Source organism: Patiria miniata, unplaced genomic scaffold (genome assembly GCF_015706575.1).
Source record: "Patiria miniata isolate m_02_andy unplaced genomic scaffold, ASM1570657v1 HiC_scaffold_13, whole genome shotgun sequence".
Classification (NCBI taxonomy): domain Eukaryota; kingdom Metazoa; phylum Echinodermata; class Asteroidea; order Valvatida; family Asterinidae; genus Patiria; species Patiria miniata.
In genome coordinates this window covers 1,715,106-1,739,113 of record NW_024037051.1, presented here as the reverse complement: position 1 = coordinate 1,739,113, position 24,008 = coordinate 1,715,106, and the positions used below count along the sequence as shown (strand labels likewise).

The window sequence follows — 24,008 nt, the reverse complement described above, 5'->3', positions numbered from 1 at the left end:
AGCGGGTTTCAAATATTCTGTCAAACGCAGTTTCAAATAATCGAATACTAAATTATTTGAATATGGACAGCCCTACACCTGACTGACTGACTCACTGACTGACTCACTGGCTTTCCGCCACATGTGGATTAGCCTGGTTGTTGGCTGTAAAAGAGAGCCAAGCAGTGTATAGGATTACCCCGTAATGGGCAAAATTCGGCCCATTGCGTACACCAGGCACATGAAAAGACTTCCAGCGAATAACCATTGCGAATCAATTGAGTAGACGTCTGTGTGCTCGGGGAACAGCTTTAGGCTGGCCTTGTTTTGTTTCTTACATTATTACTCGCCTCTTTGGCAATAGAATTGACAGGAAATGTACCCGACCCTAACATTTTAGTTAACAACCACATTTTTTTCTCAAAATTCTTTATTCGGTTGCCATGAACACACACAATAAAATTCACCAATTTTGTCCTTGGGGGAATTATCATTTTTAAGCTCTTAAAAATGCTGATTTCTGCACTCGAAATGTCCTATGACCCAATTACAGATGCCCAAGTTGGAACAATGCTTAGCCAATACAGGTTAATCCTAAGTTGGTCAGATTCCAATAAGGGCAAGGGAGCATGCCAGCTTCCACAAAACCTGTAAAAATCACGTAGCAAGTTGACCAGAGACTCAGTTATTGCAATTAGTTTAATCAAATTGTAACCGAATTGTTATTAATTTAACCGAATTGATATTCAAGTGTTTATATTTCTGTAAAAAAAGGTTAGTCTGAATAGTTTCATGGCCATTTACTCAGAGGTTTAGGCCACAAAGTCGGTCTCTGGTCAGCGCGCGCGTCGATTTTAATCATGCGCGTCGATCTTTTTTTTTTTTCAAAATGTTCCGCGGTAGCTCCAACAGCGCCCTCTATTTCCGCACCTCCTCAATTTTTTTTACCAAAGAGCACCAAGGAATGGGAAATTGCACCAAGGCAAATGATCGAAAGCACCAAGGCAAATTATGGAGGACACCAATGTACATGAGGACACCAAAAAAGCAAAATAGTACCCACCTTGTCTGTACAATCCAAGCTTGAAGAAGAAAAAAAAAGCCAAAAAAAAAAAAAAAAGCCGCATGGCCGCGTCAATTCCGGAACTTTGGTCTGACCAGAGACCGAATATTTTTTTTTTTGGCCTTACCCCAAGTTTTTTTCTGCTTTGGAATTTTTTTTCTAAAAATGTGTTGGCGGAGGGTATCCTCCTCAGTTCAGGGAGATTACTGAAGAAATTGAAATTAAAAACATCAATCTTAGCATCTGGAAAATAAAAAGTACCGGGCACAGTTATACAATTTTCAACATCCTACAAACTTTAGATTTATAACCTCTTTACATTTATAGAAATGACCAAACACATCCTTCCCATTGAAGTACAATTGAGGCTTAAGCTCAGCACTGGGTTTTAATGCACACTACATAGATGATAGGCAGTATGTCACTTTGGAGTGGTGGTTTTCTGTATACATTTTTGGGGATTTGTGAGTTTTCGCATGGGGGACTTAGGGTGGCCTCATTTTAATTAGGGGCCCTCAATGAGTTTTAACAATACAAAGCTTATTTTGTCAACAATTTCTGAGGGGGTTGGGTTGGGGAGTGCGGGAGCACAAGTGGGGAGAGGGAAATGCTAATTTCAGGGGGGGGGGGGGTGTCTCAATTCCCCTCCCCCATTTCGCCTCTATGAAACGGTACTTGGTGGAAAATTTGAATCAGTTTTTCATTATCTGTTTAGGTCATCTCTTTCTGAAAATTTTGAAGGCAGTAGCCATATGACATGTTGATGATGAGAACAACGATTCTGACAATGACAAGGACGACCGTTTTTAAAATGTTTTACCGGTAATCGTAATAAATTTGGAAAATAATTTTCACTATGTTTGCACCTTTGCCAGTTTATATTTTCTTTAGTTGAAAACTTGCAAGGATCCTTGCCCATTCATTCAAAGGGTAGGATTTAGCTTAGACGTCGGAAATACATGCCTTCATGTAAATACTGCACGTCCCTTTTGTTTCATTAATTCACATATTTCCCCAAGGTTGATTTTGGTTGATATTTTGGGGGGAGATATACATGTGTAGCTTGAGTCCCAATAAACACAGAGCCACCAAAATTTACCTGTTAAATAAAATGCCAGGGTCCTGAGCATCAATTCTTACTGGACCGTCTTCCTGCTTGATTTGTGCTTTCTTCAGATGCTGGATTGGTTTTGGACCGTCGTGGCCAGCTTCACCCAAGAGGAGATGGCTAGACTGCTACAGTTCACCACCGGCTGCTCCCAGCTACCCCCGGGTGGGTTCGCTGAACTCAGCCCCAAGTTTCAGGTCATAGCTGCCCCGACGCACGGCACGCTACCCACAGCACACACATGGTAAGTCACGTTTGTCTATCCCAGACAGCGGTCTCGTAAGGATTTGCGATCAGAGTTGGGGAAATAAACACCGCAACAAAAGAAGGTCCACACTCACTGTAGGGGACATGATTTTGAATATTATTTTGTCTTATGATGACGTCATTTTTTATAGACCTTTTGGTAATTTTGTTAGCTACATTTTGATACCCCGTTGCTACCAAAGACTGTAAATCTTCCAAGATTGACAATGCTTTGTAAAACAATTATGCAGTTTGTAAAGTCACAAATTGAAAGATTATGCGAGGAGAAATTACTAAGCGTTACCACACACATCCGTAATGGGCCCCTATCGACTGCACAGTGCCCGAACAAAGTGCAGGTAATTCAATACATGCGTTCCCATGCATGCAAGCACTGTGTAATCGATATTCCCTGCCGTTCGTTTCGTGCATTGTTTACATTTGACCTATCGCTGTTTGCGAGTTAGCCACGCCCCTTGAGACAACCGTGTAGAATTTTGTACGTTAATTTTGTTTGTTCCGGATTTTGTGCGCTCCGCGTCCATTTTGTATATCATTTCATTGGACAAAATTTCACAGGCTGCGTTGACCCGATTCTACTCTTTAAAATTGCAACTTTTCAAACTGCATTATTTTTCATGAACCGTTGACAATGTTGGATGATTTACAGTCTTTGGTAGCAAACCGGATATCAAAATGTAGCTAACAACATTCCCCATATTCCATATCAATGACTTTATCATAAGACGATCAGATTCAAAATTATGACCCCTCCAGTAAGTGTGTTTATAACCCTTTAGCAGTTGTCTTTCATTGTACTACATTGTAGCTTTACTCCTTGATGTATCCGTGAAACCATAGAGTTCGGGCAGTTTGGGGTGATATTAGGAGTACCAGGAAGGGCGCATTGGGGCAGTAAACAAAGTTAAAGTTTTCGGTTTCTGGTATGGAGCTTGCCCCAAAAGTGGTGCGGTGACGCAGCTTTTTTTTTTCCCACTTTTTTTTTGTACAACACTGTCAGCAAATGTTGCTCGACAATTTTAAATTACATGGGAGCCCAGAAAGGCCGCAAAAAGCTTATACTCGATCGTAACCCCATCCAAAAACATGTTAAAATTGTGCAGCAGCAGGATTCTAGTCAAACCAGTGTGTTTTGGCGGTTTTGAGACATCGTCTTACGTTGAAACAAAAACTTTTCCATTTTGCCGACGCGCATGGCTTCAGCGATGTGCCCGCATACCAGAAACCGGAGCTTTTGCATTTATCCCGAAAGTAACCTAGCGAATTATTACCAAAAATCTTATTTTTTGGCACTGTAGCTATCTAGCCTGGAGACACCTTCAGAACAAAGAAAATTAGAAGATTTTTGAATTATGCTTGCTTTGTATTTGCTTTTTGAAAAGGGGTTCAGGTTATAGGTAAGCATTGGTTGCATTATTAGCAATGTTTGTTTCGCAATGATTCCTCAAATGTGCCCATGTCACTGTAGCTAGCTAGCCTGCTAGAGAAATTTTTTGAGCGAAGACAACAAAGATAATATTCAGATGCAGAGGCTGGAGAAATATCACCTGATATTCTCAGGAAAGCCAAGAAATCAGGTAGGGGCTGAAAACCCAATCAGCCCTTGGCACTGTCAGCTAGCTAGTGTAGAGAAATCTTCTGAGCGAAGACAACAAAGATAATATTCAGATTCAGAGGTTGATGAAATATCTCCAAATATTCACAGGAAAGCCTAGAAATCAGGTATGGACTGAAAACCCAATCAGCTTGCTGGTCTGGCTGGGATTTGTTCTTGGGCTTTTGAAACATGCAGTGAATTTTTTTCAAGGAGCCGATCAAGAAAAAAAAACCTGGTTATAATTGCAAATGAATCATTTCCACAGCTTTAACCAGCTTTGCCTGCCAACGTACGACAGCATTGAGCACCTCCAGAAGGCACTGGTGCTGGCCATCAACGAGGGAGGTGAAGGCTTTGGGTTACTCTGATGAACCTTGGACTTTGAACCTTGACCCTTACCGCCATAACCTCACCAAGGTAACAGTCCTTTCACTGGTCCAGAAGTCCAACAGGTATTTGTTTTGAGCAACTCTGGAACGGGACATTGGAATGGATGAATGGAGGATGGACCAATGAAAATAGGACAGATGCATGAAGAAAGCAAGAGTGCATTTTCCTGTCATGTGAGAAAATCCTTAGAAATCCGGGAATTTCTTTTTGAGATTATTAAATTCAAGGGTGCCTAAAAAAAAACCACCTGCATTCATATCTCAGTGCATACATTTGCTTTTAGGCAAGTCGTTCCTACCCAAGCCTTTTTTTGCTTTGTTTATCCTCAAAATCCTGTTTGCTTTAAGCTGTAGGTTTTTGTTTTTGGCTCAAAGTTAAAAAACAATGTAGCCAATTCCCATATTGAGTGCAATGTGCAGGGTTTGACCTTAACTTATATTTCACTAGCCAGCCGGGCTACTGAAAAAAGATTTTCAACTAACCCACGGTCATTTTCACTAGCCTGCATGTTTTTCTTTTTTAGAGTGTCTCATAAACAACAATGTGCATGCATGTAAAACGTATATCCTGAGGCAATCTTGTCAGTGTTTTTAATAAATAGATCTATTAATTTAACCCTAAACAGTAATAAAATTAGCCACAAAGTGATACAGGTTTGCTTTCTGAATTTAATGATTGATTTCTTCCTGTCCTTTCATCTTTGCCATGGCCCAATAATTTTTTACCCGCCAGCCAGGCTACTTGAGGAATAGTTTGACTAGCCCACCGCTGTTTTGACTAGCATTTGGCTAGCGGGCTACCGCTAAAGTCAAACCCTGATATGGGGCATCATCAGCTTTAACTGCTTTAAGCAGAGAGATTCAAAAATTGTAGAACATATAGAAACAAAAGTGAAGTCTTTGCCTTTCGGAAAGATAGTAAACTGGACTTCAGAGAGTAATAATCATCAGTTCATAATTTAAGCAAAATTGATAAGAAATATATTTTGTTAAACAAAAGCTTAGAACGTGTCAGAAAAGCAGCATGGGTCACGGGATTGTTTTCCTGGAGCTTAGTTTTTTTGGTTTTTTTGTTGCTTAGCCAAAACGTTAATGTAACGTTACAAAAACAGACCGAGGAAGACATAACCCAATGTGAGTACTTACATGTACAAATTATGTAATCGCCATTATGATAGTGAATTTTATTTTGTTTAAATTCAGTTTAAATCACCAAAGTTTGGGAAAATATGAATATTTTAGTGTTGCTGCTTAAGGTCTGTCTGTAGCCATGTACATTTAGTTTTTTTTGTGTGCTGAAAGCCGAAATCCTTAAAAAAAATTCAAAATTGAAAAGGTGCAATCTGTATTTATTATGCTTAATATTCATTTGTTGTTTACATGTTGGATTTTTTTTGTAAGATAATATATGTTTTTGTAAGCCTTGGCAGCGCTATTAGAGACCTGTCACAATTTTATGCAATCCTGCTGTAAAACGATATATTTAATTAAGTAATTTGGTTTTTATATATTTTGAGTTGCTAAACAGAAAAAAGATAGACAACGAAATATCAACTTTATCTTATCCGCAAACATAGAGTGCATTGGTTAGTTACTTAGCCTACCAACGCCGATGATCCTTGTTCTGTTGTACACGGACAGGATATTCTTTAACCGTATCCTGATAGTTCGGGTTTATCACATCATTTTCCTCCAGCGTCTAATACTGAAATTTCATCCTCTGTCTCCTATCAATCTAAATTTTGGAAACAAGGCAGAATATTTGTAATAATCAATGATCGGGATACCCAGGATAGATAAGAAACTAATTAGGTAACGATAAATAGAATGAGGAATCATGTATGTGTAGATTCATGCACAATATAAATAAGTGTCTTTAAAGGACAGACAGTGACTTGTGTTTTTGTAAGCTGCCCAGTTGGGGTGCATCTTGTAATTCACGGAGTGAATTGAAATGCGTAGAACTGTAATTAATGTACATGTAACTTTTACACCATTACAGAAATGCTTGTACAATAGTTTTTTCGCACACAGCATTTTGTACACAGATATTAAGTCAACTCATAAATGCTGTCGTCAAATTTGATAGTATATTTTTATTCAACTCTTTCAAGTTAGTAGGGAAGCCCAAGTAAAACCCATATTCAATCTGAAAATTTGACCAAAACGACAAAAAAAGGTATTTGCACTATTCTGTGATGGCAGCAATTGCAAACCCTGTGGTGCTTGAGTGTGATGGATGTATACTTTCATTCATTCATGAATGTATACAATGTGTATACAATGTGTATACATTGTGTTAAGCGCTTGCAAAGTGCATTTTCTATACCCCTTTGTATTTAAAACCATTCCAATAACAGCCGCAACTCAGGTGTAAGGTCGATTTTGTACGGTGTCTTTGAACATGAATTACAGAAGCTGGCAGTTTCATCCCCAAATTGAATGCACGAATAATCAAACAACGAAAAGGAATATATTGACATGTAAGATGTGCTTAGTGGTTTAAGCGGTGGACAGGCTCCAGCCTTTCATTTTTATTGCCAAGTTGGAAAAGAATGTCACTTGTCACAAGTTGGAAAAGAATGTCATTGTCACAAGTAGCTCAGTTTTTTTGGGGAAAAAAGAGGCACGTATAAATGTATTCGTTGTGTCTTTATGGAAGATGTATGCCTAAAGAAGGCATTTTTTTTTTCGAAACCATGTTCGTACATGACTTACATAGATAGAAACGTAAATGTCAAATGTTTTAAGTGTAGAATGGAAATCGTAAAAGAAAAAGAGGCAGAGATTGCAGTCAGTATCTGAGACATTCAAATTAGTTTAGACAGATTTGTTCTAGAGTTACAAGCTTTAAACCATCTCTTTTTTTAATAACCACTGAAATAGAATCATTCTTCTTCAGAAGAGAACCACGGTACATGTACCGGAAGCAGTAAAATTTAGAACATGTTCCGTGGCTTGAAGAGTTGAAGTTACTGTCATTATATATTGTGCCTGCTTGAAATGTATATTTTTTGAATTTGTTAACTTTTTTTTAATTCTTTCATTAATACTTCACTCTTTACGAGCATCTGCTTATCAACTGTATGCCCAAGTAGTGGACTTTTCAAATGATTTCATCGTGCATGTCTTGTGTTAGGCTATGTGATTTTCAATAGGAATTGCAGTTGGTATCTGTGTGATAAATGTATTGTATTGTTCATATCAATATGTGTTCAGAAAAAAAATGGATTTTATTGATATATGTATTTAGGCAATTGGAGATGAGAGTCCTTTAAATGATTTGCTTTGAAAAATGGTAGGAAACACAAAACGATATCAGTTCTGTTTGTGTTTATGTGTACATGTACAATGTAGTTGCCATTTTGTGTTCCTTACAAGGTAAAATATTGTGCTTTGACTATTTTCTCTTTTGTTTCTTTGTAAAGCAGTTGTATCTTCATTGATCAGACTTATTACTCATTAATTATGAAATAACAATAATCTACATACCTACATGTATTTTGATAACCTTTTCATAAGGCCAAAAAAAAAAAGTCTCCGGTTTCTGGTATGGAGCTTGCCCAAAAAGTGGTGCGGTGACGCGGCTTTTTTTTTTTTTTTTACCTGATTTTTTTGCTTTAAATGTGTGCTGATGACTGCAAATGGTGCCCGACTAAACTTAGTGCAAATATATGGGAGTCCAGAGAGGTCACATAAAGCTTATTCTCGACCATAACCTAATCTAAAAACACGTTAAAATTTTGCAGCAGCAGGATTCCAGTCAAACCAGTGAGTTTGGCGGTTTTGAGACATCATCTTTCATTGAAAAAAAAACTTTTTCATTTTGCCGACGCGCATGGCTACGGCGACGCGCGCGCATACCAGAAACCGGAGACTTTTTTTTTTTGGCCTAAAGTAAGGTTACCTTTTAAAGGGGAACAAGATTTTAATCCACTTCTTTGGAAGGGGTCTACTTATTAACTTATTAAAAATAGCTTTTTTCCCCCTTCTTTTGAATGAGGCGAGTGATAAAGATAAACAATCAGATTTACAAAATATTCTTTGAATGCTTTAAATAATAATTGTGTGCTTGGCCGGTTTAAAACACTATGTTAAGACCGGTTGGAGTCTGGATACTGATAATTACCCAAGCCGAAGGCAAGGGTAATTATCAGCATCCAGACTCCAACCGGTCTTAACATAGTGTTTAATACCGGCCAAGCACATATTTATTCCCATTCATAAATACCTTTTCGGTCAAAAAATCAAAACGTTCAAAAACCTGCAGAACGCAGCTGTGCCGGTGTATTGTGAATTTAGGACTATGAAATACTCCCTCACTGGTAGTGTTGCGCATGCCTGAGGATTGTGAACGTTCAACCAATAAAACGGTAAGAGGCACCGGAATTCATAGGAGTCCAAATTTCATGCGACACTGGAAAAATGTTTAAGACCAGCCAGCCGGTCTTTATCAACTGTTAAAACCGGCCACGTGACTTGCTCTCGACCAACAGGAATGGGTAAACTGGCTTAGGTATTTATGAATCTGTAATTGTTGTCATAATAGATATAAATGAAATCGGTTTTGTAGGGTGCTGTTTTTTCTTTAAGCTACGCCTCAAGGAAGATGAAGATGATGTTGTATCATGTTGTATGTGTAAATCTCAACAGAGTTATACCCTGAATGTTGTGTTGCGTTAAATTCAGTGAAATCACTGTAACCATTCAATTGCAGTATTCATCCGCTGTAATCTCAGTTTTGATGACCATTCAGTGTACCTGTTGTGATTAGAACTGGCGTTATTAAGATGGTGTCTTGGTAAGCTGCAAATAAATCATTTAATGTAAATACAACATGTACATGTAATTCAAAGTGCAATTTTCAATTAACAGTGACATGTTGTTTGTTGGAAAGAAAATGTACTCTACTGTCTTGTGCCATCCTAATTATGGTTTGTGCTTTGTTGCATATAAACTCCTGATCAGGGGCTTGTAGTCAATTAGTGGACCACCTCGGTTCTGTGAAGAGCATGCACAGCAACAAGGGGAACATGGGAGAAAACAAGTGTGGTCAGACATTCTTATTCAAGTGCAGTGCTGTGCGGGGCTCCAAGTACATGTAGAAAGGGGAAGGGTTCATTGGGTGACTTGGGGACCTCATTTTCTGGAGGGGCACTGATGAATATGTCTTGACTTGGGGGAGGGGAGCTGACTCCTTGTGCTCTGTCGGTTACGCTATGGCTTTCGTGCAAGCAAACCATCCCCTGGTTATGGAAACATCATGGAAGGGAGTCTTGGTCCAACTTCCAAGACTGGATTTGGAGGAAAGAATGTTGCATCCTGACGCCACTTTTTGCATCATGTATTAGCTCAATGAAGCTCAGTCATTGCAAAAAATGTTGAAAAGACACGAATCTGTGACTGAGAAACATTTCCAATTTTGTTAGATAATTATTGTGAAAATGCACTCAACTCTCCATAGACTTCGTACCCAGCACAGAGATTGCGTCTGGATACTACATTCTTTCCGATTGAATTTTGCACCCCTAAAAGCAACTGGTTCCGATCATCAATGATAACCACGACCAAGCCACCGCAGTGGTAGGGGGCGCTAGATCTACTACCACTTAAATCATCCGATCTTATTCTTGTTGATAATGCCTTCTAGTCAGGGCCTGGTTGGATTGGAAACGAAATCCAGATGCAGTTCTGGACCAAAGGCCACTACCTGAAACGCAACGCTTTTGTTTTTTTCAGTTGGCTTTTTGCGTTCAAGGTAAACTTTACATGAAGTATACTGGAAGCTACGTTGACCAATACTTGTTTCATGAAGAAATTTAAAAAAGAGGCAGTGTTCACTATTAGGTTTACACGCAAGTTACAGTTAGACCTTTTATTTAAAACAATTTAAGTTTTGCCATATATGCCATCAACTTTTTCCCTTCACCCCACCCACACCAATCTAGACCACCCTAACCCCACACCACAAAGGTTGTGTATACTTTACTATACTAAAACAATTTTGATTGTTTGAGACCCCCCAATAAAAGGCATTTACCCCTCCCTGTAAAGGCTAGCCCTATAAATGTGGCCGATTTACTGGACTACTTCCGTAAATATCGAAAACACCCGAGCCAAAATGTTAACGGAAACTGCTTTCGAGAAACTTCCAACCGGATACGGGGGCGGCCGGTGGAATGTTGCCCTTTATCTCATACCTGACTAATAGGTGCCTAATATGACTAATGAAACAGGGTAGATTTTGGCAGCTGAGATTTATTGGCCACCTCTTTCGCTTGCCTGATGTGGGAACTATGTAAGCTATGCCCTATGCATGTATTATGTTCCCTGTCTTGACAAACTATGATGTCCATCTTTACACACACAGTGCCTGGTTGGAGCAGCAGGTCCATGATGCTTGTGCAAGAAGGTAGGCCGGGATATCCAGCTTAACGCTGGATCGGAGTGTATGAACTCAGAGAGATTGTGGTCGCCTCCTCCGCAGGAGAATGATGATGAATGACGATCAGAACGTCATTCATGCATTTATCCCGGGAGAGTTTCCGAGATCTCAAACCCCTGTACAAAAAAGATCCATATATGCTAAAAAGTTGATTTTTCCTCCCGCAAGATGCTTTTTAAGGTTGTGGATCCTGATGATATACTTGAGTTTATGAGTTAGAAGATTCGTTTTTTCCAATCCAAAAACGTGAAGATGTTACGATATTTTTAGTAGTTACGTTTCACTCCTAAACTAGGAGCTTCGTCAGACTGGCAACCATGTCCAATGCTCAACTGCCTTTTATACCCTTTCTTGGTCGTCACAGAGGGCGTAAGCGGGCGTGGCTTGGACAAGTTGGTCATACAGCTTGTATGCCCCGTCTTCTTTATTGAGAGTGTTCTTTACTGAGTAACATCTTCACGTTTTTGGATTGGAAAAAAAACCGAATCGCCTAACACATGTTTCACCAACAATCCAGATGAACGTATTTAAAAACTTGAGTTTATTTTGTCTCGTACATCCTTTCGACTGATTTCTCATCCTTGGCATCATTGAATCACAATTACTTCAAGCATCCATAATGCTCATTGTAGAATACAGACCTCCCATTCAGTTGTTAATTTCTGCCTAGTGTTTTGTGACCTCATGCTGGCCTTTTCAGCTCAGAACAAAATACCCCTTAAACCCTTTATTTAAAAACCAAAACTGCGACGGAAAGAAAGGAGCAAAATATTCAAATTAAAATCAAATTAGCAACTTGATGACAAGTGCCTCTCCTGCTGCTAGAGAGATTCCATTCATCTCCTGCAGGTTCCCGTTACGATCCATATTGCTACTGACTTCAATGACCCCCGTGTCGCCCTCGGCTTTCAACATCATCTCCTCTAAAGCAGCGGAGTAGTCATCAGTCGACTCAGAAGTACCAGCGTTGACAATGATTAGGAAGGAATTAAGGCCCGGTGTATCAGGTATGCGAAGGAAGGAGAAGATCTTTTCAGTCACGACGACGTACTTGAGGTGGTTGGTTTGGAAGGCGGGCGCGTCTTTCCGGAGTGCTGCTAATTTCGTGTAGAGTGCCAACGCGGAGGTGTTATCTGCCTTTTGGTCAGCAACGTTGATTCCTGAGAGATAGTTCTGGTTGACAGGAAGCCATGTATCTCCGATAGTGGTGCTGAAGCCAGCATGAGATGACCTGTCCCATTGCATTGGAGAACGTTCGGGGTCTCGCGTGTACTCCTTCCAATGGTTGGGGTTGTTTTTGGCAAACGGATCCCGGCTTTCGTTGTAAGTGACCCAGATGTCCCCCATAGCTATCTCATCACCATAGTAGGTTTTGGGAGTTCCGGGGAGAAGGAGCTCAAGAACGTTTAAGGCTCGAGCGTAGTTGGCCCCTATACGATGAGGGATACGAAAATTGTCGTGGTTACAGATGATCCAGTTTGGCCATTTACCCGACGGCAAGTCTTTCATCCAATCATTGACCAGCTCGAATATTTTTGTCCCAGAGAGGTTCTCCCTCTTCAGTTGAGTCAAGACATAGTTGAAGGGAAAATCTGCTTCAGGTCGTTCCGGGGTTCCGTAGTATGGGAGGAGTGCCTTATGAGTATCGTAAGTCTCCGTTGCCATGAAACGGTAGTTTGGTTCCCCGCTGTACTTGTCCAAGACTCTTCGCCACACGTACATTAATTCGTGTACCTCGGGGAGATCAGCCGTTTTGTTGTGGATAAGGCTGTGATACTGGGGTCGCTCGCCTGGTATCGGCGTGTAGTCGGGGTTTATTGGTTCGTCCTCCAGGTCTTCGCTTTCGTAAATGTGTCTGATTGCATCCACCCGAATACCGTCTACGCCTTTTTCTAGCCAGAATTGTAGGACGCCTATTATCTCCAATTGAACAGCGGGATCACGGTGGTTCAGATCCGGCTGCTTTTTGAGGAACTGATGAAGATAGAACTGTTGTCTCTCTGGTACCCACTCCCATACTGTACCTCCTAGCAGACCCACCCAGTTATTCGGAATGCATTTCTCTGGTGGATCAGAACAATTTTTCTTCGGGTCTACCCACACGTAGTAATCTCTGTATCGGTTGGTGCTGTCTTTGTTTTTCTTGCTCTCAACAAACCACGGATGCTGATCGCTGGTGTGATTGGGCACAAAATCCATCACGAGTTTAAGGCCAAGCCGGTGTGCCTTACTGATCAGCTCATCGAAATCAGCCATGGTACCAAATATGGGATCGATATCTTTGAAGTCGGCCACATCATAGCCAAAGTCGGCCATGGGCGACTTGTAGACGGGATTCAACCATACAGTGCCTACCCCAATGTCGTTGAAATACTCCAGACGGGACGTGATACCAGCCAGATCCCCCACACCATCACCGTCTGAGTCCATGAAGGAACGCGGGTAGATCTGGTACACGATCGTGTCCTTCCACCATTCATTCCATCTAAATCCAACAACCGTGTTTGATATAAACACGAACAGAAGAAAAGCGTGCTTTGCTGCCATGATGACTTTCGAGTGAAAACAAAATTATTTTAGTCATCGGTTTATTTTATGCTTCAATGCAGTCATATGTTTACTCGTTCATCGTAAAAGTGTTCATATTCACTTGTTTTTCGGTGTAAACTGATCCATCTGGACGTCAAACTCTAGACGCGGCAACTCTAGACGTGAGGTATCTGGAATTGAAGGCGACCGTCTGGTAAATCCGTTGCGCAGTTTTGGAAGGTTGAACAGCTAATATTATTTACACACGAGCAACCCATCCCAAACATGATCAACGTCTGGGAGACCATCGGGTTCAATCTCCCATGGTAATTCTTTCCGTCATGCGCTCAGAGGGTGATGAGTTAAAGTATCAGTGGTGCGCGCGTGCGTTGTGGTGAAATGATATCGGCAAACATCTGTTCAAATTTCCACAATTGATTGAATTTACGGGACTTTATTCATTTCTAACCACCTCGTGTCTAGAGTTTCGGTTTTGTAGGCCTGAATTGCAAGCCGCGCGCTTCTTAAATGGATCGGTTAAATAACCACATTGAAACCACACACTATATATACCATAGGCCTATACAGGTTTGAGTACAATTATTTTCTACCAAAAGTCACCATGGCAGTCATTCACGCTGTTCTTCTGTTTGTGTTCATTCAGACCTTTCCTGTGGGAGTTACATCAAACGAATGGTGGAAGGGCACGATCGTGTACCAGATCTACCCGCGTTCCTTCATGGACTCAGACGGTGATGGTGTGGGGGATCTGGCTGGTATCACGTCCCGTCTGGAGTACTTCAACGACATTGGGGTAGGCACTGTATGGTTGAATCCCGTGTACAAGTCGCCCATGGCCGACTTTGGCTATGATGTGGACGACTTCAAAGATATTGATCCCATATTTGGTACCATGGCTGATTTCGATGAGCTGATCAGTAAGGCACACCGGCTAGGCCTTAAACTCGTGATGGATTTTGTCCCCAATCACACCAGCGATCAGCATCCATGGTTTATCGAGAGCAAGAAAAACAAAGACAGCACCAACCGATACAGAGATTACTACGTGTGGGTAGACCCGAAAAAAAATTGTTCTGATCCTCCAGAGAAATGCATTCCGAACAACTGGGTGGATCTACTGGGCGGTACGGTGTGGGAGTGGGTACAAGAAAGACAACAGTTCTATCTGCACCAGTTCCTTAACATTCAACCAGACCTTAATTATCGCAATCCCGTCGTACATTTGGAGATGATCAACGTACTACGATTCTGGCTGGAGAAAGGCGTAGACGGATTTCGTGTCGATGCAGTCAGACATATGTACGAAAGCGAAGACCTGCAGGATGAACCAATCAATCCCGATTACTCGTCGATACGGAGCGGACATGTCGCGTATGGCAGCCTTGTTCATAGCAAGACGTTTGATCAACCTGAAGTCCACGACCTTATCTACGAATGGCGAAGAGTCTTGAACGAATACAGCATGCAATCAAACTACCGCTTCTTGACAATTGAAACTAATGACACTCACGAGATACTCCTCCCATACTACGGAACTCCGAGTCGTCCTGAGGCAGATTTTCCTTTCAACTATGGACTGACTGCACTCAGCATGGAGACATTTACTGGGAGCAAAGTTCACCAATTGGTCAATGATTGGATGAAGGACCTACCACATGATAAATGGCCAAACTGGGTAACCGGTAATCATGACTGTTTTCGCGTCGCTGATCGTGTGGGGATCCAGTACGCACGGGCTTTGAACGTCTTGAATCTGCTTCTTCCAGGAACCCCTAAAACCTACTACGGAGAAGAGATAGGTATGATGAATACTTGGGTCCCATTCAGCAAATCACAGGATTCTTATGCAGCCATTGATCCTAGCCACTGGAAGGAGTACACACGAGACCCAGAACGTTCTCCAATGCAATGGGACAGGTCATCTCATGCTGGCTTCAGCACCACTATCGGAGATACATGGCTTCCTGTCAACCAGAACTACCTCTCAGGAATCAACGTTGCTGACCAAAAGGCAGATAACACCTCCGCGTTGGCACTCTACAAGAAATTAGCAGCACTCCGGAAAGACGAGCCCGCCTTCCAAACCAACCACCTCAAGTACGTCGTCGTGACTGAAAAGATCTTCTCCTTCCTTCGCATGCCTGATACACCGGGCCTTGGTTCCTTCCTAGTCATCATCAACGCTGGTACTTCTGAGTCGACTGATGACTACTCCGCAGCTTTGATGGAAGGTCACCAGTTGAAGATGGAAGGAAACATCGGGACCATCACAGTCAGTAGTAACATGGATCGAGACGGGGTGTCTCAAGACATGAGCAAGGTCTCTGTCGCAAAAGGCGAAGCACTCGTTGTCAAATGCTTTTGTTGATTTTAACATGAGTCCAGATCTGAAAAGCGAGGCTCTATCGAACTGTACGTTTATAAAGTCCGTTTTCACAGCTTTAAAGCACGAGAGGCAAATTGACAAATTCTTCTTTTAAGTAATGTTACCTGATTTTATGGCAAATACAGCATTTCATTTTATTATCATCTACTCAATACTTTGTGGTTTTATGATTATATAATTTCACCCGATTGGTTTTTTTTGAGAAGGTAGTAAATCATAGGTCAAGCTATTTAGTTTAACAGAAAATATTGGGTTAAAAAGGCTTTATCTGGTGGCAAGGGTTTAGTCTGTGTGTTTCAGAGCACGGTCAAGTTCCCGACGCACCTAAGTGGGAGTCGAACGTACGTGTTGGCCTCTGCTTTTCTGGAGCTATCATTGGGTCGCTTTTATTAAATTCTTCTTTCGCTCCACGAAGTGACGTATTCTGTGCATAAAGTCAATGGCCGATCCAGCACTTGGATGGTGCACCCAAAAATAGACATAGTTATAACGTCATACATCGGTAATGGGCTGCAATAACCTACTCACATTCACTGCATTATCAAGTGGAGGACACCCCCCCCCTCCCCCGTGACATTTTGATATTTTTTTAAAAGGGAAATCAGCACCTCACATCTGATATACCAATAGTAACTTTCTTCCCTACCGGCGATGCTGGAATACGTACAGTGCCACCTAATGTGTGAAAGTGCTCAAAACTGTCCGATTTTAACACTGTCCCCAATAGTGAGATGGAGCCACTCTCCCTCCACCCCTTACAAAAACTACAAAATTACAAAAACTGTATGCTAAAATTGCCCTTACTGCGTTGCACTGTCACTGTTAGTTCATGCATCTAAAATCTGTTTAGCTTACATATTTGAGTGGGCGTGTCCCTCAGTTACTGCATGGCAATGGTAGATTATGATTAATTGGGCTATTAGCTTTGTGCACTTTTTCAATTGTTTACTATGATTATTGTACTCTCGGTTGATCAAGTCCTATAAAAGGCAGAACGGGATTTATTAAACCCCACTTCTAGAACTTCTATCCTCCTGGCTTGAGGGGAGGTGGGACCAATAGAAGTCGAAGTAGTTTCATGTTTTCAATTTGTTTGGGGTGTGATCCACTACAATCCCCAATCTACTTAGTTTATCCGACCAGTCTACTACAAAGGTCATCCACATCATCCACCTAGTCCACCTCATCCACTTAGTCCACCCAATCCCGCAAGGTAACCTGCCTAGTCTATACCAATCCACAAGGTAACCCACCTAGTCTACCCAGTCCATTAGGTATCCCCACAGTCCACCCATTCCAACCTGTCAACGAGGAAATCCACTCTTCCCCTTTGTAAATTCACTTGCTGGGCCCTACTGTAAAAAACGGGACATCTAATCATCAATAAGAAGTGCATACCGGGGCCATCAACCGCAGGGATTGAACGTCATTGGATATTATTCCAGGGCAGGAACGTTAAAGATATAGTCCATCATTTGTAATTTGTGCATTTTGTTCGTTTGAAGCAACAAAAGTGTTCAAAATCTAATGAAGGAAACTGAGCAACTAACCTGCTGAAGTTTCAGCTCAGCTTCAGCTGATATATTCTGCGAAAAAGCAGCATTCTAGGATCTCAATTTCCAATCAAAAGTTGCTGAACCATGTTTTGAATTGGGCCTGAATTCAGCGTCCGAGACACGTTCTCACTGAGCCGATTGCAGCTATACGCGATCAGGGGCGGATCCAGAAATTTTCGCAGGGGGGGGGGGAGTTTCATCAGCAAAAAAATCTGAAAATGTACGAGGTTTTTTTCTCAGGACACTTGGCCTCCGTAAAATCAAGGGGGGGGGGGCCTAGTACCATATTTCAATAGGGGGCGCTGTTCAAATTCGACCATTATTAGCACTAGATTACAGAATAGTGTACCGTATTTTAAACAGGCAGACGTTATACCAGTATAATTTTTTTTTTGGGGGGGGGGTGTAACAGCAGGGGGGGTTTCGACTTATTTTTTTGGAATTTGTATGGAAATAAAAGACCCCCAAAACCCCCCCTCTGGATCCGCGCCTGGCGATGTCGCGCACTGATCCGACGAATTATAGCAACCGCGCGCGCGTGTGCGTCGTGTCAATGCTTGCGCCCGCGACACGAGCTTCGTATATCGCCGTCTAAAGGTACCTTAACCTGGGAAGTTCTGCACAAACTATACCTTGTTCGGAAGCTTCTGATCAGGCCAACAAGCTGGCAAATGGACAGGTCTTGAAACCAAGTGGTTGAGGAGAAAATTCAAGATATAGCGCATCAATGCCAGTAGTAACAGCAATGCCTGCAAGCGCCCGCGACACGAACTTCGTATATCGCGGTCTAAAGGTACCTTAACCTGGGAAGTTCTGCACAAACTATACCTTGTTCGGAAGCTTGTGATAAGGCCAACAAGCTGGCGAAAGGACACGACTTGAAACCAAGTGATGGTGGAGAAAATTCAAGATATAGCGCATCAATGCCAGGAGTACCCGTATGTGCAGTCAGTCTAACTGCAATGCCTGCAAGCGCCCGCGACACGAACTTCGTATATCGCGGTCTAAAGGTACCTTAACCTGAGAAGTTCTGCACAAACTATACCTTGTTCGGAAGCTTGTGATAAGGCCAACAAGCTGGCGAAAGGACACGTCTTGAAACCAAGTGGTTGCGGAGACAATTTAAGATATAGCGCATCAATGCCAGTAGTACCCCTATGTGCAGTCAGTCTAACTGCAATGCCTGCAAGCGACCGCGACATGAGCTTCGTATATCGCGGTCTAAAGGTACCTTAACCTGGGAAGTTCTGCACGAACTATACCTTGTTCGGAAGCTTGTGATGAGGCCAACAAGCTGGCAAAAGGACAGGTCTTGAAACCCAGTGGTTGCGGTAAAAATGTAAGATATAGCGCATCAATGCCAGTAGTACCCCTATGTGCAGTCAGTCTAACAGCAATGCCTGCAAGCGCCCGCGACACGAACTTCGTATATCGCGGTCTAAAGGTACCTTAACCTGGGAAGTTCTGCACAAACTATACCTTGTTCGGAAGCTTTTGATAAGGCCACCACGCTGGCGAAAGGACACGTCTTGAAACTGCGTGGTGGTGGAGAAAATTTAAGATATAGCGCATCAATGCCAGTAGTACCCCTATGTGCAGTCAGTCTAACAGCAATGCCTGCAAGAGCCCGCGACACGAACTTCGTATATCGCGGTCTAAAGGTACCTTAACCTGGGAAGTTCTGCACAAACTATACCTTGTTCGGAAGCTTGTGATGAGGCCAACAAGCTGGCAAAAGGACAGGTCTTGAAACCCAGTGGTTGCGGTAAAATTTTAAGATATAGCGCATTAATGCCAGTAGTACCCCTATGTGCAGTCAGTCTAACAGCAATGCCTGCAAGCGCCCGCGACACGAACTTCGCATATCACGGTCTAAAGGAACCTTAACCTGAGAAGTTCTGCACAAACTATACCTTGTTCGGAAGCTTGTGATAAGGCCAACAAGCTGGCGAAAGGACACGTCTTGAAACTAAGTGGTTGCGGAGACAATTCAAGATATAGCGCAACAATGCCAGTAGTACCCCTATGTGCAGTCAGCCTAACTGCAATGCCTGCAAGCGCCCGCGACACGAGCTTCGTATATCGCGGTCTAAAGGTACCTTAACCTGGGAAGTTCTGCACAAACTATACCTTGTTCGGAAGCTTGTGATCAGGCAACCACGCTGGCGAAAGGACACGTCTTGAAACCAAGTGGTGGCGGAGACAATTCAAGATGTAGCGCATCAATGCCAGTAGTACCCCTATGTGCTATCAGTCTAACAGCAATGCCTGCAAGCGCCCGCGACACGAACTTCGTATATTGCGGTGTAAAGGTACCTTTACCTTGCAATTTCATCACAAACTATACCTTGTTCAGAAGCTTGTGATGAGGCAAACAAGCTGGCGAAACGACAGGTCTTGAAACCCAGTGGTTGCGGAGACAATTCAAGATATAGCGCATCAATGCCAGTAGTACCCATATGTGCAATCAGTCTAACAGCAATGCCTGCAAGCGCCCGCGACACGAACTTCGTATATTGCGGTCTAAAGGTACCTTAACCTGGGAAGTTCTGCACAAACTATACCTTGTTCGGAAGCTTGTGATAAGGCCAACATGCTGGCGAAAGGACACGTCTTGAAACCAAGTGGTGGTGGAGAAAATTTAAGATATAGAGCATCAATGGCAGGAGTACCCCTATGTGCAGTCAGTCTAACTGCAATGCCTGCAAGCGCCCGCGACACGAGCTTCGTATATCGCGGTCTAAAGGTACCTTAACCTGGGAAGTTCTGCACAAACTATACCTTGTTCGGAAGCTTGTGATAAGGCCACCACGCTGGCGAAAGGACACGTCTTGAAACCGAGTGGTGGTGGAGAAAATTTAAGATATAGCGCATGAATGCCAGTAGTACCCCTATGTGCAGTCAGTCGAACAGCAATGCCTGCAAGCGCCCGCGACACGAACTTCGTATATCGCGGTCTAAAGGTACCTTAACCTGGGAAGTTCTGCACAAACTATACCTTGTTCGGAAGCTTGTGATGAGGCCAACAAGCTGGCAAAAGGACAGGTCTTGAAACCCAGTGGTTGCGGTAAAATTTTAAGATATAGCGCATTAATGCCAGTAGTACCCCTATGTGCAGTCAGTCTAACTGCAATGCCTGCAAGCGCCCGCGACACGAGCTTCGTATATCGCGGTCTAAAGGTACCTTAATCTGGGAAGTTCGGCACAAACTATACCTTGTTCGGAAGCTTGTGATGAGGCAAACAAGCTGGCAAAAGGACACGTCTTGAAAATCAGCGGTTGCGGTAAAAAGTTAAGATATAGCGCATTAATGCCAGTAGTACCCCTATGTGCAGTCAGTCTAACAGCAATGCCTGCAAGCGCCCGCGACACGAACTTCGTATATCGCGGTCTAAAGGTACCTTAACCTGGGAAGTTCGGCACAAACTATACCTTGTTCGGAAGCTTGTGATGAGGCAAACAAGCTGGCAGAAGGACAGGTCTTGAAACTCAGAGGTTGCGGTAAAAAATTAAGATATAGCGCATCAATGCCAGTAGTACCCCTATGTGCATTCAGTCTAACAGCAATGCCTGCAAGCGCCCGAGACACGAACTTCGTATATTGCGGTCTAAAGGTACCTTAACCTGGGAAGTTCTGCACAAACTATACCTTGTTCGGAAGCTTGTGATAAGGCAAACAAGTTGACGAAAGGAAGTGTCTTGAAACTAAGTGGTTGCGGAGACAATTCAAGATATAGCGCATCAATGCCAGTAGTACCCCTATGTGCAGTCAGTCTAACTGCAATGCCTGCAAGCGCCTGCGACACGAGCTTCGTATATCGCGGTCTAAAGGTAACTTAACCTGGGAAGTTCTGCACAAACTATACCTTGTTCGGAAGCTTGTGAAGAGGCCAACGAGCTGGCGAAAGGACACGTCTTGAAACAAAGTGGTTGCGGAGACAATTCAAGATATAGCCCATCAATGCCAGTAGTACCCATATGTGCAGTCAGTCTAACAGCAATGCCTGCAAGCGCCCTCGACACGAACTTCGTATATCGCGGTCTAAAGGTACCTTAACCTGAGAAGTTCTGCACAAACTGTACCTTGTTCGGAAGCTTGTGATAAGGCAAACAAGCTGGCAAATGGACAGGTCTTGAAACCCAGTGGTGGCGGAGAAAATTTAAGATATAGCGCATCAATGCAAGTAGTACCCTTATGTGCAGTCAGTCTAACAGCAATGCCTGCAAGCGCCCTCGACACGAACTTCGTATATCGCGGTCTAAAGGTACCTTAACCTGGGAAGTTCTGCACAAACTGTACCTTGTTCGGAAGCTTGTGATAAGGCCAACAAGCTGGCAAATGGACAGGTCTTGAAACCCAGTGGTGGCGGAGAAAATTTAAGATATAGCGCATCAATGCAAGTAGTACCCCTATGTGCATTCAGTCTACCAGCAATGCCTGCAAGCGCCAGCGACACGAACTTCGTGTATCGCGGTCTAAAGGTACCTTAACCTGGATAGTTCTGCACAAACTATACCTTGTTCGGAAGCTTGTGATGAGGCAAAAAAGCTGGCAAAAGGACAGGTCTTGAAACCAAGTGGTTGCGGTAAAAATTTAAGATATAGCGCATCAATGCCAGTTGTACCCCTATGTGCAGTCAGTCTAACAGCAATGCTTGCAGGCGCCCGCGACACGAACTTCGTATATCGCGGTCTAAAGGTACCTTAACCTGGGAAGTTCTGCACAAACTATACCTTGTTCTGAAGCTTGTGATGAGGCAAACAAGCTGGCAAAAGGGCAGGTCTTGAAACCCAGTGGTTGCGTTGAAAATTTAAGATATAGCGCATCAATGCCAGTAGTACCCCTTTGTGCAGTCAGTCTAACAACAATGCCTGCAAGCGCCCGCGACACGAACTTCGTATATCGCGGTCTAAAGGTACCTTAACCTGGGAAGTTCTGCACAAACTATACCTTGTTCGGAAGCTTGTGATAAGGCCAACAAGCTGGCGAAAGGACACGTCTTGAAACCAAGTGGTTGCGGAAACAATGCAAGATATAGCGCATCAATGCCAGTAGTACCCTTATGTGCAGTCAGTCTAACAGCAATGCCAGCAATCGCCCGCGACACGAACTTCGTATATCGCGGTCTAAAGGTACCTTAACCAGAGAAGTTCTGCACAAACTATACCTTGTTCGGAAGCTTGTGATGAGGCCAACAAGCTGCCAAAAGAACAGGTCTTGAAACTAAGTGGTGGGAGAGACAATTCAAGATATAGCGCATCAATGCCAGTAGTACCCCTATGTGCAGTCAGTCTAACTGCAATGCCTGCAAGCGCCCGCGACACGAGCTTCGTATATCGCGGTCTAAAGGTACCTTAACCTGGGAAGTTCGGCACAAACTATACCTTGTTCGGAAGCTTGTGATGAGGCAAACAAGCTGGCAAAAGGACACGTCTTGAAACCCAGCGGTTGCGGTATAAATTTAAGATATAGCGCATTAATGCCAGTAGTACCCCTATGTGCAGTCAGTCTAACAGCAATGCCTGCAAGCGCCCGCGACACGAACTTCGTATATCGCGGTCTAAAGGTACCTTAACCTGGGAAGTTCGGCACAAACTATACCTTGTTCGGAAGCTTGTGATGAGGCAAACAAGCTGGCAGAAGGACAGGTCTTGAAACTCAGAGGTTGCGGTAAAAATTTAAGATATAGCGCATCAATGCCAGTAGTACCCCTATGTGCATTCAGTCTAACAGCAATGCCTGCAAGCGCCCGAGACACGAACTTCGTATATCGCGGTCTAAAGGTACCTTAACCTGGGAAGTTCTGCACAAACTATACCTTGTTCGGAAGCTTGTGATAAGGCAAACAAGTTGACGAAAGGAAGTGTCTTGAAACTAAGTGGTTGCGGAGACAATTCAAGATATAGCGCATCAATGCCAGTAGTACCCCTATGTGCAGTCAGTCTAACTGCAATGCCTGCAAGCGCCTGCGACACGAGCTTCGTATATCGCGGTCTAAAGGTAACTTAACCTGGGAAGTTCTGCACAAACTATACCTTGTTCGGAAGCTTGTGAAGAGGCCAACGAGCTGGCGAAAGGACACGTCTTGAAACAAAGTGGTTGCGGAGACAATTCAAGATATAGCCCATCAATGCCAGTAGTACCCATATGTGCAGTCAGTCTAACAGCAATGCCTGCAAGCGCCCTCGACACGAACTTCGTATATCGCGGTCTAAAGGTACCTTAACCTGAGAAGTTCTGCACAAACTGTACCTTGTTCGGAAGCTTGTGATAAGGCAAACAAGCTGGCAAATGGACAGGTCTTGAAACCCAGTGGTGGCGGAGAAAATTTAAGATATAGCGCATCAATGCAAGTAGTACCCTTATGTGCAGTCAGTCTAACAGCAATGCCTGCAAGCGCCCTCGACACGAACTTCGTATATCGCGGTCTAAAGGTACCTTAACCTGGGAAGTTCTGCACAAACTGTACCTTGTTCGGAAGCTTGTGATAAGGCCAACAAGCTGGCAAATGGACAGGTCTTGAAACCCAGTGGTGGCGGAGAAAATTTAAGATATAGCGCATCAATGCAAGTAGTACCCCTATGTGCATTCAGTCTACCAGCAATGCCTGCAAGCGCCAGCGACACGAACTTCGTGTATCGCGGTCTAAAGGTACCTTAACCTGGAT

The 24,008-nt window shown here is 43.1% G+C and overlaps 3 protein-coding genes across 5 annotated transcripts in view; 2 read left to right on the top strand and 1 right to left on the bottom strand.

Moving 5' to 3' along the window:
* The window catches only part of LOC119719582 (apoptosis-resistant E3 ubiquitin protein ligase 1-like), a 52,408-nt gene extending 47,407 nt beyond the window's left edge, over positions 1-5,001 (top strand). For all 3 annotated transcript variants that reach the window (XM_038189061.1, XM_038189078.1, XM_038189069.1), the window contains 2 exons: positions 2,219-2,394; positions 4,280-5,001. In XM_038189061.1, coding sequence (XP_038044989.1) covers positions 2,219-2,394; positions 4,280-4,382 — 279 coding nt within the window. In that variant the 3' untranslated portion in view covers positions 4,383-5,001. The remainder of the gene's footprint in view (positions 1-2,218; positions 2,395-4,279) is intronic.
* Positions 5,002-11,310: 6,309 nt separating this feature from the next.
* Positions 11,311-13,395, bottom strand: LOC119721475 (neutral and basic amino acid transport protein rBAT-like). The gene has a single exon (XM_038191555.1). The coding sequence runs from the start codon at positions 13,393-13,395 to the stop codon at positions 11,632-11,634; it is 1,764 nt and encodes a 587-aa protein (XP_038047483.1). The 3' UTR covers positions 11,311-11,631.
* Positions 13,396-13,999: 604 nt separating this feature from the next.
* LOC119721474 (alpha-glucosidase-like) lies at positions 14,000-15,766 on the top strand. The gene has a single exon (XM_038191554.1). The coding sequence runs from the start codon at positions 14,000-14,002 to the stop codon at positions 15,764-15,766; it is 1,767 nt and encodes a 588-aa protein (XP_038047482.1).
* The last annotated feature ends 8,242 nt before the right edge of the window (positions 15,767-24,008 follow it).